Source organism: Plectropomus leopardus, chromosome 22 (genome assembly GCF_008729295.1).
Source record: "Plectropomus leopardus isolate mb chromosome 22, YSFRI_Pleo_2.0, whole genome shotgun sequence".
Lineage (NCBI taxonomy): Eukaryota > Metazoa > Chordata > Actinopteri > Perciformes > Serranidae > Plectropomus > Plectropomus leopardus.
In genome coordinates, this window is record NC_056484.1 from 19,763,640 (window position 1) to 19,779,036 (window position 15,397).

Sequence of the window (15,397 nt, forward strand, 5' to 3'; positions counted from 1 at the left end):
GCTGGACAAAAACATTATTTAAACAAAGCTTTTTGGTTAGGCCATCTTTACCACTACCAGTGGTTAGGACCCCTTGAGACTCCCGTGGAGTAGTTGCAGGAGTTAGCAGAGGCGGTACAATTATCACTTTAAAAGTTCAACTTAAATGAATTTGTTTTAATGTGAACCACCGGCGGAAAAAGGAAAAGATAGGTATAACTAATTTTGGTATTCAATGCAGCGTCAATATACCGCAACAATAGTTTGACGGAAACAGTATGCTGTCACTGCTAGCAGCTACACAAACATACCAAGTGTTTAGTATTGGTTTAGCTTTGGCTAATTAAGGACAGCGCGCATGCATGTCACGTTTAATTTAGCATTTTGAGTTACTGTTTAGAATAATGTATCTCCTTATATGATGCGTTGTTATGCATTTTAAAGCACCATTGACAATATGATAATCTAATCTCCCTGTGCTCATGAACACATATTGAATACCTGGTCCAATGCGGTCTAGTTTCCCACATATGACATTTCATTTTAAATATTCTTTAGTCTGTCTTAGATGATCTTGTCCTGATTTGAAACCTCAAACTTAAATTGTTTTCCAGGTTCCTCTTTCTTTGCATTTTCACAAGTAGAAAATGTTGAATAACGTTGTGAACGTTAAACAAATTTTATTGAACAAATCACATTAGTAAGGTACAGTGTTACAGATTTATGTTTTATTTTGTTTTTAACAGAAAATATTCCCCCTCTCCACCCTCTTCTAATCCCTTCCCTACTCATAAAGGTAAATTAATAGAGTGGTTTAATAACATACATAACGATCAAGTTAAATTACAGTTAAAGAGATGCTTAAAATAAACCAAAAAAGTAAGTATAAATCAATAGAAAGAGAAAAAAAAATTGCATTTTAAATCATCGTTCACCTCTCTGGGATAATCTAGTTCAGATTCACCTGTCCTAGGACAGTGAGTTTTGATCTGGACTTGATCTAATGTGGTCTGCATGTGAAAACTGCAGTGAAATCTCCCTTTTATGCATTTGTGCAAATAGAATAAAGGTTTCACAAATGTGAAAGTGGGTTTCAGACAATTTTGAGGCGTTACTCAAAATGCCTAACATGCTTTCACTGCAGGAGGAGGTGTAAAAGCAGAGAAGCGGCTGTAAAGTAATGTTGATTACGTTTTCCTTTAGTTTACTCCCTGTGCCCATTAGCTCACCTGGTAGAGCAGACGTCTTATGATCAAAGGCTCTGCCTTGCTGCAGTAGCTGTGGGTTCAAGACCTGTTTTGGCAATTTTTACTGCATGTCATCCCCTCTCTCTTACACAGTCACTATACAAATAAGGCAAAAAACACCCAAAAATATCTTTAAAAAACCCCATTCTACTTAACTTCTGAATCAGAAGCTGTGAAGTGGGCACTTGTATATAAATGTGCTGCTAGAATAAACTTCACATGTGCAATTCAATTTACTTCCTCCTAAAAAACAACTGATTTTAAAGCTGACCTTGCTCTGCTGTGGAACATGATTCTAGATTAAGAATATGAGATGCAAAGTCTTGGCAGAAATGGGTGTTGAGTCATTTTAAACCACATTTCTTATATTTTACTGCTGTAACAATACACCTCTAGGCTTATATGCAAAGGCAGATTAACTTAGTCTTCACTTCATATTGCTTTTCTTTTTCCTAAAAATGTAAAAAAAAAAAAAAAATTTAGCTGCCATGACTGTAGTGATTGGATTTGAGGGCAGTGCCAATAAGATCGGCATTGGAATCATCAGGGATGGTGAAGTACTTTCCAACCCTAGACGGACCTACATCACACCTCCTGGTCAAGGCAAGTCAGATTATGTCAGATTTACTTCACCGGCGATATGTCAGGATATTGGTCTTGCATTGACAACACATTATTTTACCCACCAGGGTTCATGCCGAGTGACACTGCCAGGCACCACCGTGCTGTCATCCTGACTGTCCTGAAGGAGGCGCTGGAGCAGGCAGGGCTGAAACCTGCAGACATTGACTGTGTGGCATACACCAAAGGTAACGTAACATCCCAGGTGTTCACTTTGTGGTAGAGTAAGACTCACACTTGCCAGATGTTTGTCAAAACATTGTCTCCCAGCAGGAAAAGGTACAATGCCACAACATAAAAACTGCTTTGGAATGGCCTGAGGAAGGTGACACAGAACTTAAGGTGTCGACCTGGCCTCCAGGCTCATCTCTGCAACACTTCACCAATATTTTGTGTAGGATTCTCTGCCAATGAAACAGACTTTGACTACCCGAAGGAACATGCATTTACATTTATTTAAAAATTAGAAGAAAAAAATCAGAGCTTTGATTCTCTGCCTGAACCTGACAGGGCTCAGCCTGACCTGCCTGGTTAGGGGTGTAATTTATGACTATTCCCTCTGACTTGAATCTCTTGCCAAATTAACACTAATTTCTTTCTTTTTTTTTTTTTTATGAAACTCTTGTGAACTGTCTCATGCTGAATTAGCACTTTGGCAAGAGTTTTAAATTTGAATAAAGAGGGAAAGAGAGACAAAGAGGGGGGAGAGAGGGAAAGTGACAGAATGTAGCAAATCAGGGGAGAGAGAGTGAGCACAGATGAGAGAGGGATGGAAAACGAGAGAGAGAGAAAGCAAGGGGTGCTGCAAGGTGAAGTGGTCAGCAGTTACTGTTTCTCCCTCCCCAGCAGTTGAGAGTGGTGTTCAGCATCTACGCGCTGCACCACCATCGGCGTGTGTACTAGACGCACTGAGTGGCGCTGCCTGCATTGCTGAACCTGTCATGCACGAGATGACAGACACAGAAGGAGGAGAAGGGTTGCGAGGAAACACGCCAGCCTTTAGCTGTAATGCATGTTTTAATATTTTTTACAAAATAAATCATAATATATAAAATGTAAAATATTATAGGCCTATTTATACAGTATAAATTCAGGTTTTCAAACGGGCTCGGGCCCAAAACTGCTGCATGGGTCTGGCTCGGGTCGGGCGTGGACAGAAAATGTGCGGGTTCATATAGCATCAGGCCTGATTTTTGGGCACAATCTAAGCTGTACAGCCAATAGGGATGCCCTTTCACTGAAATAACCTGTGATTGGTCCAAGTCTCCATCAAAAGCTGGATTTTCTAAAGCCTAAAAACAGAGCCAAGAGGAGCCTGCCTGCAGTGCCTGCAAGGTGTCATCAAACTGCTCTCTGTGATGTTCTCTGAAACATAGATAAAATGTCTTTTATAACTCCAAAGTGACAAAAACATCTCTTTCTTTCTCTTCTGTGTTTCTTCTCCTTCAGGTCCTGGTATGGGTGCCCCCTTGGTGATAGTGGCTCTGGTGGCTCGTACAGTCGCACAGCTGTGGGGGAAGCCACTCCTTGGTGTCAACCACTGTATCGGACACATTGAGATGGGTCGACTCATCACACAAGCCAACAACCCTACCGTGCTGTATGTCAGTGGAGGGAACACACAGGTTAGTTTAAATGAAGGAATGAAACCTTTATTGCCCCAAAGGGAATTTGTCTTGCACTGAGAGCATGAAAACACAAACAACAAGACATCAATATCCATACTGGTCAACACATAATAATTAAATAATAATAATTGTAGTTATGTAGTACTTCTGATGATCAGTTGTCAGTTGAGCAGTGTTGGCAGAGCTGTTATATACGCTGAGTTATAAATTCAGTAGATGCAAACGTAATTTCTTCCTTTGCAGGTTATTGCATACTCAGAGCGGCGGTATAGAATATTTGGGGAGACCATCGACATTGCAGTTGGCAACTGTCTGGACAGATTCGCCAGAGTCATAAAGGTGTGCACTGTTATGGTCTTCAATAGAGCAACTGCTTGCCTTTTACCTAATGTGATAGGTGTGTATCAGTACTTCTTAGTTTCTGTTTTTGCACTCAGATTTCCAATGACCCCAGTCCAGGCTACAACATAGAGCAGATGGCCAAAAAGTGAGTAAAGTCAGTAAGCAGCTTAAATGTTGTGTGCTTATTAGTCAGTCCTACCATGATTTCATAATATTTTGATTGCAACAATGAATCCAAATTAAGCTAATCTCCTTGAATTTTGAACAACCTTTCAATTTTATCCAAACGTCACAAATTTAACAACTTTCACTGCACAGCGTATTGATCCGCTCAGCCTCTCTCTTTCTTTCTTTTATCATGAGGCACCTGCACCTTGGACAATGTCTCACACACACTGACTGGGTAAATGTTAGCAATATACAGCTAATGTTACCCAGCGTTTATTAATTGGTTTAATGACTGAGTTGAGACATTTTGGTGTTTGCATGAGCACCACCGCAACCCAAACAAGTGAGCTCGTCTGTAACTCTTCCTGTTGATCACTGTGTTTACAAACAGGCCGGCCTGTTTCATTCTCGCAGATTTTGCTTTTGCCCTCTTAATTTTCCTGATTTTCCTGGCTGTAACTTATGTAACTTTGGACCAGCTGAGATTTTTTATAAATATTTGTTTAATTTAACACCAATATTGGCTCTTAAATGCACTATATCATGATGTACATAGGATGTAATTGTAAATTTGGAAAAAAAAAACAACCCAGAAATATGTAGCCACTTGCTTCACAATTGTTTTAGAAAACCTGCTGTGAAATCAGGCATTTCAGTCAACAAGAAATCACAAAAGCTGCCCGAGAAATCCTGGAGGGACTGAATAGCTGTTTTACACTGATATTTCCGACTTAACTTTGCTTCCTGTCCCTGCTGTTAGAGGGAGTCAGTATGTGGAGCTGCCGTATACAGTAAAAGGAATGGACGTCTCATTTTCTGGGATTTTATCCTATATTGAGGTAAGTGGTTTGTTTGTCTTTGGATCTATTTATCTACAAAACATTGTCATCTGAACAATGATTTAATAATCTCTGTTGTCTTTTGACTTGGTGTCAGGGGTACTCGGTTTCGGGCCTGCTGGCCATTTTGTAAGTCACACTGAAAAACGCAGACGCAGATGATTGGCAAAATGCCAGATATCGGCACCAATAATCAGCCTGACTGATAATCTGTCGAGCCCTACTTTAATACGCTTTGGAGACAGTGTGCAAACGTGATTGACACAACATGAAGTGGTATTTTATTTTTAGATGTGCAAAAACTTTGGACAAGAAAAAAACAGACTCAGTGTACAAAAGCCTTTAGTCACAGTGACTTTGACCTTTGACAACCAAAATCTAATCAATTCTTTTCCTGCCGGTGCTGTTGTTGGCACGGAGGCACAAAAAGTGCTAAGGGAGTAACGCCCCCTGACCCCCCAAACAGAGGCTGGTTATTTATTATTTATGTATGAATTCATGAATGATACTAGATGCTACAGTGTGATGCCTACAACTACATCATTCTATTGGTTTCTTTTTCTTCTGTAGGAAGTTGCTCATAAGATGCTGAGTTCTGGTCAGTGTGCAGCAGAGGATCTGTGTTTCTCCCTACAGGTAATAACAACCATCACTATCAGTCTGTTAATATTCATTCATTCAACTTTTATTTAAATTTCGGGCAGTCATTGAGGGCAAGCCTTTATTTTCAATGATGTCGAGAGCACAGACAGCCGGAGAAAGAACAGACAGGCTGAACACCATTACAAACAGTTCTATTCAAAAGTAAACATAGTTTTAAACTGGCCCATAGTAACAGTTGTGTCGAGTTTGAATGTATGTTGCAAGATGTTCCAGGTAGATGCTGCAGAAAACTAAGAGCAGATTTTCCAAATTCAGTATTTGTCCGGGGAACATTAAGCATTAAGAGGTCACTTGAACGTATAGAATAATTACTGTGACCGGCATAATAAAGTGCTGAAGTATTGTGGCATGTGGCACCTTTCAAGACTTTATAAATGAAAAAAAACAGTGCATCTCTTCTGACAGATAAAGGTGCCCATCCCACCTTGTCATATAAAATGCAACGATGGGTGGAGAAACTGTTACCAGTAATGAGTGCAAAGTGATAAACTGAGTCCAGTGAATAGAGAGTTGAGGCAGAAGATTGTCTATAAATATCCATAATCCAACACGTTTCCTACAAAACAAAGGTGTATTTGATTTGTTTCTGTGTAAGTTTCCAATTTGTTATAATTTTCTTGCAATATCTCAAAATGTATATGTAAGTTTCGTGCTGCTCTAGTTAAAAAAAAAAAAAAAAAAAAATAGAATTCCAGATTTTGTCAATGTTGCCCAACACTAACGCCTCCCTCTTGCAGGAGACCGTGTTCTCCATGCTGGTGGAGATCACAGAGAGGGCCATGGCTCACTGCGGCTCCCAAGAGGTCCTCATCGTGGGGGGCGTTGGCTGTAAGTACCTCAGACATGGATATTTAAAGGAAGAAATTCAGTTTAAAATATTTGAAAAATCTCTGTGATGTCTCCTGTGCCCGTGTGTGGGGTTGTTTGGTGCATTTTTCATTATCAAGTGCCCAAATGTAGAGATATTTCCTGACACACTACACTGTTTTTTGTGACATACTGTACTTTGAAATTTTTTATTTTTTGTTTGTTTTGCAAGATATTATACTATAACGCTTTTTTTCTTTGCAGTTATTTTTGCGACATACTATACTAGGGATTTTTTTTGTAACCTAATTTACTGTGATGTTTTTTTCAACATACAATGCCATTTTTTAAATGAACATTTTTGTGGCTCTATTGTAATTTGAAAGTGGCAGGGGGCTTGCTACATACTGTACTTTGGCTTTTTTTCAACATTCTTTATTGAGACATTTTTCTTTCGACATACTACACTATCACCAACTGAATGTGACTGTGACATTTTTTATTAATATTTTGTGGCATACCTCACTATCAAGTTTTTTTTGTTTTTTTTTTTTGCATTGTTTTGCAACATACCAGGGATTTCCACACATTCTTTTATGTGTGGCGGCCCGCCACATTTATATCATCCGCTGCCACAGTTAGATTTTTGCAGCTGGACTGTTAATTAGGAGCGGTATTAAAATATATCCACCATTATTTGGCAGTTATTTAGCATTTAGCACCAGTTATTTATAGTGCAGTAGAGGCAGAGACAGAATTTCAGGTGAGGAGATCTGATCAGCTGTGAATGAATCTGTGAATGAATCAACAGATCAGTTATCCATCCCGTGATTGATATTCACTTCACAGGACAAAAAAGAACTCATGAAGAGCTCCGCCTGCTGAGTTGCATTCACAGAACTGCAAAACCATTGAATATTTGGGTCAGAACACAGACTGATCAAAATGGACACACAGCAATTTAAAAGATCACATTTGACCATACATACCATACAGTGATGCTTTTTTTGGCAACAGATTATACTGTATTATTAGTTTTTGCAGCATTCTCTGTTATGGTGTTTTTTTTGCAACATAAAATGTGATTATTATATATGATTTTTCAGTATACTGTATATATATAAAATAATATGCTATTAAATTTTAATGACAATTTTTTTACTTAGTAAAACATGTCATAGCATACTGTACTTAGACTTTTCTAATTAAAGTCTTACATTCATGTCTTCACCTCTTATTTGCTCTGCAGGTAATCTGCGTCTGCAGGAGATGATGGGGGTGATGTGTAAGGAGAGAGGAGCCAAGCTGTTTGCCACAGATGAAAGGTAAACCAGCTGTTCTACGCTCACTTTGATTTTCATTGAAATGACAGTAGTTGGCTTTTAATTAAAAATCTAACTTATTTAACTTGTGGACTTCGAGTTGATGAATTAATTTTAATAAACACATTGCCGAAGACAAGGTGCTGTTGAACGGCACTGTGGTTTCAAGTACAGCGAAAAATATAAACACATTTTTTGTAAAATAGTTTGCAGCAGTGACAAGTGTATGTAAGTGGTAGTAAAGGCTGAACATGACGACAGTGTTATGGTCCTTTAAGATATGTTGACATTTGAGTTAGCTGTTGTATGATTTTGTGGAAATTGCTTTTGTCATTTTGCTACATCACAAACAGTGAAAATAGTCTAAGATTTCAGTCTTTCACAACATTGTGTTCCAGGTTCAGTCCAGATAACAGTGCTCACTTTGTGCCATAGATTCTGCATAGACAATGGAGCAATGATAGCTCAAGCCGGCTGGGAGATGTTTAGGTCTGGTCAGGTAACGAAGCTGGAAGACTCATGGATTACACAAAGGTAGGCTTTATGTTATTGGTTCTTTTTGTCTCTTCACACTATGCTGTTCTCATTTGTCTGTATCTGTATTGTTTGAAATAGTATGAAATAGTGATAGCATCGCATGGCACACAAAAGGACATAAAAAATTCCATCCAAAATAGCACACAGTCATGCTACAGCATGTCACACAAAAAAGGACAGGAAAGTCAGTATAACATTTCGTCCAAAATAGCATGAACAAACTCATAGTGTAGCATGTTGTTTAAACTAGCATGAAAGGCAATAGTATAGCATTTTGCCCAAAATACTACAAAAAAGTTATATACATGTTGTCTGAAATAGCATAAATATGTCATAGTATAATATGTCGTCCAAAGATAGAATAAAAACGTTATAGTATGCTATGCCGTCCAAAATGAAATTATAAAAGTCATAGTGTAGTATGTTTTACAAAATATGAAAAAAGTCATAGTATACTATAGTATGCTGTCCAAAATACCATAAAGTGATACTATAGTAAGTTGTCTGAAAAAGCATGAAAACATCATGCAAAATCATGTCATCCAAAATAGCAAAAATAAAATCATATTATACCATGTCTTACAAGACAGCATGACAAAATCATACGATAGTATGTCCTCCTAAATAGCATAAAATCATCATAGTAAAGTATGCCCTCCAAAATAGCATAGGAACATCATAGTACCTGTTATCGTCAAGTAACATAAAAACATCATAGTGTACTGTGTTGTCCAAAATAGCAAGTTATAGTGTATTATGATGTCCAATATATCATGAAAAAGTGATACTATAATATGTCATCCAAAATAGAATTAAAAGTCATAGTGTACTATGTTGGCCAAAATAGCATAATAGACATAGTATAATATGAAATTAAAAAAAATAATAATTTAAAATTAAAATTTAATCAAAATGGTCATAGTATACTGTGTCGTCACAAATAGCATATAAACGACTTACTATATTGTGTTTTCCAAAATACCAAAAAAATTATACATTAGTATGTCATCCAAAATAGCATAAAACCATCATAGTGCGCTATGTTGTCCAAAGTACCATAAAAACCTCATAGTATAATATCTTGTCCAAATGGCATGAAAAAGTCATAGTTTAGTATGTTGTCCAAGATGGCATGAATATAATCATGGTGTAGTATATTGCTATACGATGTACGATGACATGAAAGCGCCATAGTATAGTACATTGTCCAAAATGGCCTAAAAATGTCATAGTATAGTATGTCGTACAATATGTCCTTAAAAAAACATAGTATGTCATCAAAAAATGGTCTAAAAACGTCATACTACAACATGTAATCAAAAAACGACTGAAAAACTACACAGTGTAGCATGTCGTAAAATCTGAAAATATGACATGTCAAATCAGAGGGCTGAAGACAACTTAGAATAGCATGTTGAGACACGTCATAGTGTAGCATATCAAAAGAAGAGCCAAAAAAGCCCCAAAAGTCATAATATAGCTTGTTGAAAATGTGTCCGAATACCGCAGAATATAGAGAATATGGCAAAAATAACAAATTTTGCAAAAAAATGGCTCTAATCTCAAATTTTGACATGTCCCAACAATGTCTGAAAAAACAATTTCCTCCAGAGACTCGCCATAGCATAGCATGTTGAAAACAAGGCCAAAAAAAGCCCACAAAGTCATTAAAAAGCATGTTGAAAAAATGAACAAAAATCGCATACTATAGTATGGCAAAAATCTAAAATTTTTTACACGTCCCAAAAATGGCTGAAAACCGCTTATTATAGCTCATAGAGACGTGCCATAGTATAGCATGTTGAAAACAAGGCCAAAATAAGCCCACAAAGTCATAAAAAAGCATGTTGAAAAAATGAACAAAAATCGCATACTAGAGTATGGCAAAAATCTCAAATTTTTTACACGTCCCAAAAGTGGCTGAAAACCGCTTATTATAACACATAGAGTGGCGCCATAGCATAGCATGTTGAAAAGAAGGCCAAAAAAGCCCAAAAAGTCATAAAAAAGCATGTTGAAAAAATGGACAAAAATCGCATACTATAGTATGGCAAAAATCTCAAATTTTGATACATCTCAAAAATGGCTGAAAACCACTTATTATAGCTCATAGAGACCCGCCATAGCATAGCATGTTGAAAAGAAGGCCAAACAAAGCCCAAAAAGTCATAAAAAATCATGTTGAAAAAATGGCCAAAAATCGCATACTATAGTATGGCAAAAATCTCAAATTTTGACATGTCCCAAAAATGGCTGAAAACCGCTTATTATAGCTCCTAGAGAGGCGTTATAGCATAGCATGTTGAAAACAAGGCTAAAATAAGCCCACAAAGTCATAAAAAAGCATGTTGAAAAAATGGAAAAAAATGGCATACTATAGTATGGCAAAAATCTCAAATTTTTTACACGTCCCAAAAATGGCTGCAAACCGCTTATTATAGCTCATAGAGACGTGCCATAGTATAGCATGTTGAAAAGAAGGCCAAAAAAAGCCCAAAAAGTCATAAAAAAGCATGTTGAAAAAATGGCCAAAAATCGCATACTATGGTATGGCAAAAATCTCAAATTTTGACACGTCCCAAAAATGGCTGAAAACCGCTTATTATAGCTCATAGAGACGTGCCATAGTATATCATGTTGAAAATAGGGCCAAAAAAAGCCCAAAAAGTCATTAAAAAGCATGTTGAAAAAATGGACAAAAATCGCATACTATAGTATGGCAAAAATCTCAAATTTTGATATGTCCCAAAAATGGCTGAAAACCGCTTATTATAGCTCATAGACACACGCCATAGCATAGCATGTTGAAAAGAAGGCCAAAAAAAGCCCAAAAAGTCATAAAAAAGCATGTTGAAAAAATGGACAAAAATCGCATACTATAGTATGGCAAAAATCTCAAATTTTGACACGTCCCAAAAATGGCTGAAAACCGCTTATTATAGCTCATAGAGACGCGCCATGCATAGCATGTTGAAAAGAAGGCCAAAAAAGCCCAAAAAGTCATAAAAAAAAAAGCATGTTGAAAAAAATGGACAAAAATCGCATACTATAGTATGGCAAAAATCTCAAATTTTGACACGTCCCAAAAATGGCTGAAAACCGCTTATTATAGCTCATATAGACGCGCCATAGCATAGCATGTTGAAAAGAAGGCCAAAAAAAGCCCAAAAAGTCATAAAAAAGCATGTTGAAAAAATGGACAAAAATCGCATACTATAGTATGGCAAAAATCTCAAATTTTGACACGTCCCAAAAATGGCTGAAAACCGCTTATTATAGCTCATAGAGACGCGCCATAGCATAGCATGTTGAAAAGAAGGCCAAAAAAAGCCCAAAAAAGTCATAAAAAAGCATGTTGAAAAAATGGACAAAAATCGCATACTATAGTATGGCAAAAATCTCAAATTTTGACACGTCCCAAAAATGGCTGAAAACCGCTTATTATAGCTCATAGAGACGCGCCATAGCATAGCATGTTGAAAAGAAGGCCAAAAAAAGCCCAAAAAGTCATAAAAAAGCATGTTGAAAAAATGGACAAAAATCGCATACTATAGTATGGCAAAAATCTCAAATTTTGACACGTCCCAAAAATGGCTGAAAACCGCTTATTATAGCTCATAGAGACGCGCCATAGCATAGCATGTTGAAAAGAAGGCCAAAAAAAGCCCAAAAAGTCATAAAAAAGCATGTTGAAAAAATGGACAAAAATCGCATACTATAGTATGGCAAAAATCTCAAATTTTGACACGTCCAAAAATGGCTGAAAACCACTTATTATAGCTCATAGAGACGCGCCATAGCATAGCATGTTGAAAAGAAGGCCAAAAAAAGCCCAAAAAGTCATAAAAAAGCATGTTGAAAAAATGGACAAAATCGCATACTATAGTATGGCAAAAATCTCAAATTTTGACACGTCCCAAAAATGGCTGAAAACCGCTTATTATAGCTCATAGAGACGCGCCATAGCATAGCATGTTGAAAAGAAGGCCAAAAAAAGCCCAAAAAGTCATAAAAAAGCATGTTGAAAAAATGGACAAAAATCGCATACTATAGTATGGCAAAAATCTCAAATTTTGACACGTCCCAAAAATGGCTGAAAACCACTTATTATAGCTCATAGAGACGCGCCATAGCATAGCATGTTGAAAAGAAGGCCAAAAAAAAGCCCAAAAAAGTCATAAAAAAGCATGTTGAAAAAATGGACAAAAATCGCATACTATAGTATGGCAAAAATCTCAAATTTTGACACGTCCCAAAAATGGCTGAAAACCGCTTATTATAGCTCATAGAGACGCGCCATAGCATAGCATGTTGAAAAGAAGGCCAAAAAAAGCCCAAAAAGTCATAAAAAAGCATGTTGAAAAAAATGGACAAAAATCGCATACTATAGTATGGCAAAAATCTCAAATTTTGACACGTCCCAAAAATGGCTGAAAACCGCTTTTATAGCTCATAGAGCTGCGCCATAGCATAGCATTTTGAAAAGAAGGCAAAAAAAGCCCATATAAGACTTTTGAAGAAATGGACAAAAATCGCTGATTTCTTTTTTTTTTTTTTTACATACTATAGCTATGACCTTTTTTGTGACATGCCATATTTGAAATTTTTTGACAACCTAAAATGGCATGAAAACCTTTAGAGACTTTTCTTTTGAAAAGAAGGCCAAAAAAAGCCCATTAATAAAAAAGCATGTTGAAAAAATGCAAAAATGTTTAGTATGAGATCTCAATATTTTGATGGCTAAAACCGTTTTATAGCTCATAGAGAAATACATAGCATAAAAGATGACTTCATTTTGCAAAAACTGTTCTAATGCATTTTAGTTTTGCAAAAATAAATTTTGATCCCAAAAATGACATTTATAGTTGTGACATACCATACTATGGGATTTTTTGTGGGAAGACATACTATAGTAAAGACATTTTTGACTTTTGCAGCATTACTGTACATAGAGGCGCGCCATAGCATAGCATGTTGAAAAGAAGGCCATAAAAGCCCACAGTCATAAAAAGGCATGTTGAAAAACTGGTCAAAAATCGCATACTATAGTATGGCAAAAAAAATCTCAAATTTTTTGACATGTCAAAATGACATTTTTGGCAAACCTACTTACATGACTTTTTTGCCAAAAAAAAATTTTTTGTTCAAATGGCTGAAGCATAAGAAATGAAAAAAATCCTTCGCATACTGTTGCATACTATAAGACTTTTTGCTGATTTCTTTTTTTTTTTTTTACATGCATGTATGACATATAGGTATGTTTTGCGAAATACTTAAATATGGACTTTTTGCAACAAACTGTTCTATGACATTTTTTTTTGCAACAATATTGATTTGTTGTGACATACGGGAATTTTTCTGTGGGAAGACATACTATAGTAAGACATTCTTTTGCAGCATACTGTACATAGAGGCGCGCCATAGCATAGCATGTTGAAAAGAAGGCCATCTGTCAAAAAAGCATGTTGAAAAACTGGTCAAAATGCATACTATAGTATGGCAAAAATCTCAAATTTTGACATGTCAAAAAAATGGCTGAAAATCGATTATCATAATTCATAAAGATGCGACATAGTATGGTGTGTTGTCTGAAATTGCCCCAAAATGTCATGGTATAGTATGACTTTTGTATGCCATAAAAAAAAAAAGGTTAGCTTATAGTATCTAAATCCTGCATGATGACACAAAGTTAGGCAATCCATAGTTCCAGTGCTACCACTTTTGCTCTCATTTTCTTTCTTTCTAGGTACAGAACCGATGAAGTGGAGGTGACGTGGAGAGACTGATCATGCCACGGGTTGTTGCAACTGTCTGTTATGTTACTCCACTGACCATGTACTGCAATATGGGAATATTAAGCATTTTTCTTGAAATGTGTCCAAATTTTTTAATTTAAGATTCTTTTCCTTCATTCTTACTTACTTTCCCCACTGACCTTAGTTCTGCTTAAAGTTGCACATGGCAATGTCACTCTTTGGTACGTGATCTCCTGAGATGCAGTTCCATTTCCAAATTTAATGATTTGCTACCCTTAATTTTTCAATATTTCTACACAATTTAGTGGTGGTAAATTTAAAAAAGAGGTTCTGGCGAGTTACACTATTAATAGTGATCAGCAGGATTGTGCATTTCCTAAAATAGCAAAGGCATGACCTACCCCACTCTGCCTTTAATAGGCTTTTGACATTACTACGCTAGCCAATGTCACTTTTTGTACAAACCCAACCAACAAAATCAAAAAGTACTAACCGATCAGAGGGAGTTAGGTGGCTCATGTCTTCACTATCCTTGGCAACGCCAATTAACTATCTGCACACAGTAGGTCCCTGATGGTCACTGCTCACCTACAACAAAGCTGAAAACGTTAGTGCAGCTTTTCATTTTGAATATTTCTGGCTCAGAAAACTGGGGCACGTTAATCTGCAATCAATGTCTATCATTTTGCTACAGTTTACATGTTGATAAAGTGCTTCTGGAAAGAAACGCGCTTAGAGGTAAGGATTCTCTCATTTGGCAGGATGTGTTGCCCAATTAGCAGTGACGTGTATAGAAACCAAATGATAGCAGGTCTTTACTTTTTTTTTTACATAAAGTCTTTGTTATTTTACATTTTTCTTCTTTTTCTCTGGGTTGAACGCAGCTTGTGGTAAAAGATTTACTGATTACTCGGTTACAAATTGGTTTCAGGTATCATGCTCTTGTAATCGTCGGGGAGGGAAACATTAACAGAAATGTGATATTTAGTCTCATCAGTATGTGCAGTAAATCTGAACTTCAAACAAAAACAAGAGGATCAAATCGGAATTTTTCAAGTTTATTCATTTTTATTAAGCAATACTGTTCACTTACATTCCTCCTATTTCTCCAGTGTAATTTTTTTTTTATTCAATAAATTTTCTTTTCAAAAATCAACATACTGAACATGGTGAGATCCCTCATGGATTCATGGGTAACATTCGCCCGATTAGGGAACCAAATAAAAACAACAAAAACAAAATGGACACAGCATTAAGATCTGACAGGGGTAAAGGGTGAACACAACTGTGCCTTTGACTGCACCCCTCTGTAAACTGAAGACACGGATTCACAAGTCCTCTGCATACATTAACCATAAAACTCAAGCAGGTACAAGACATTCTTCTGTTTGTCATTGAGAAGGGGGATATTAGAAATCACTCTGGTGAGGGTTTTTCGCACACAGGGATTGGTCACAACAAATTTAACAAAGTGCTTGATTGACACTC

General features: G+C 36.6%; 1 protein-coding gene across 1 annotated transcript; it reads left to right on the forward strand.

The window, feature by feature from the left end:
* Positions 1-80: 80 nt before the first annotated feature.
* On the forward strand, positions 81-15,387 carry LOC121961343 (O-sialoglycoprotein endopeptidase). Its single transcript, XM_042511293.1, has 12 exons — positions 81-192; positions 1,710-1,829; positions 1,916-2,035; positions 3,297-3,472; positions 3,719-3,814; positions 3,913-3,962; positions 4,746-4,824; positions 5,395-5,460; positions 6,225-6,315; positions 7,544-7,619; positions 8,052-8,150; positions 13,900-15,387. Exons 2-12 carry the CDS (start codon positions 1,715-1,717, stop codon positions 13,937-13,939), a joined length of 1,008 nt encoding a protein of 335 aa, XP_042367227.1. The 5' UTR covers positions 81-192; positions 1,710-1,714; the 3' UTR covers positions 13,940-15,387.
* The last annotated feature ends 10 nt before the right edge of the window (positions 15,388-15,397 follow it).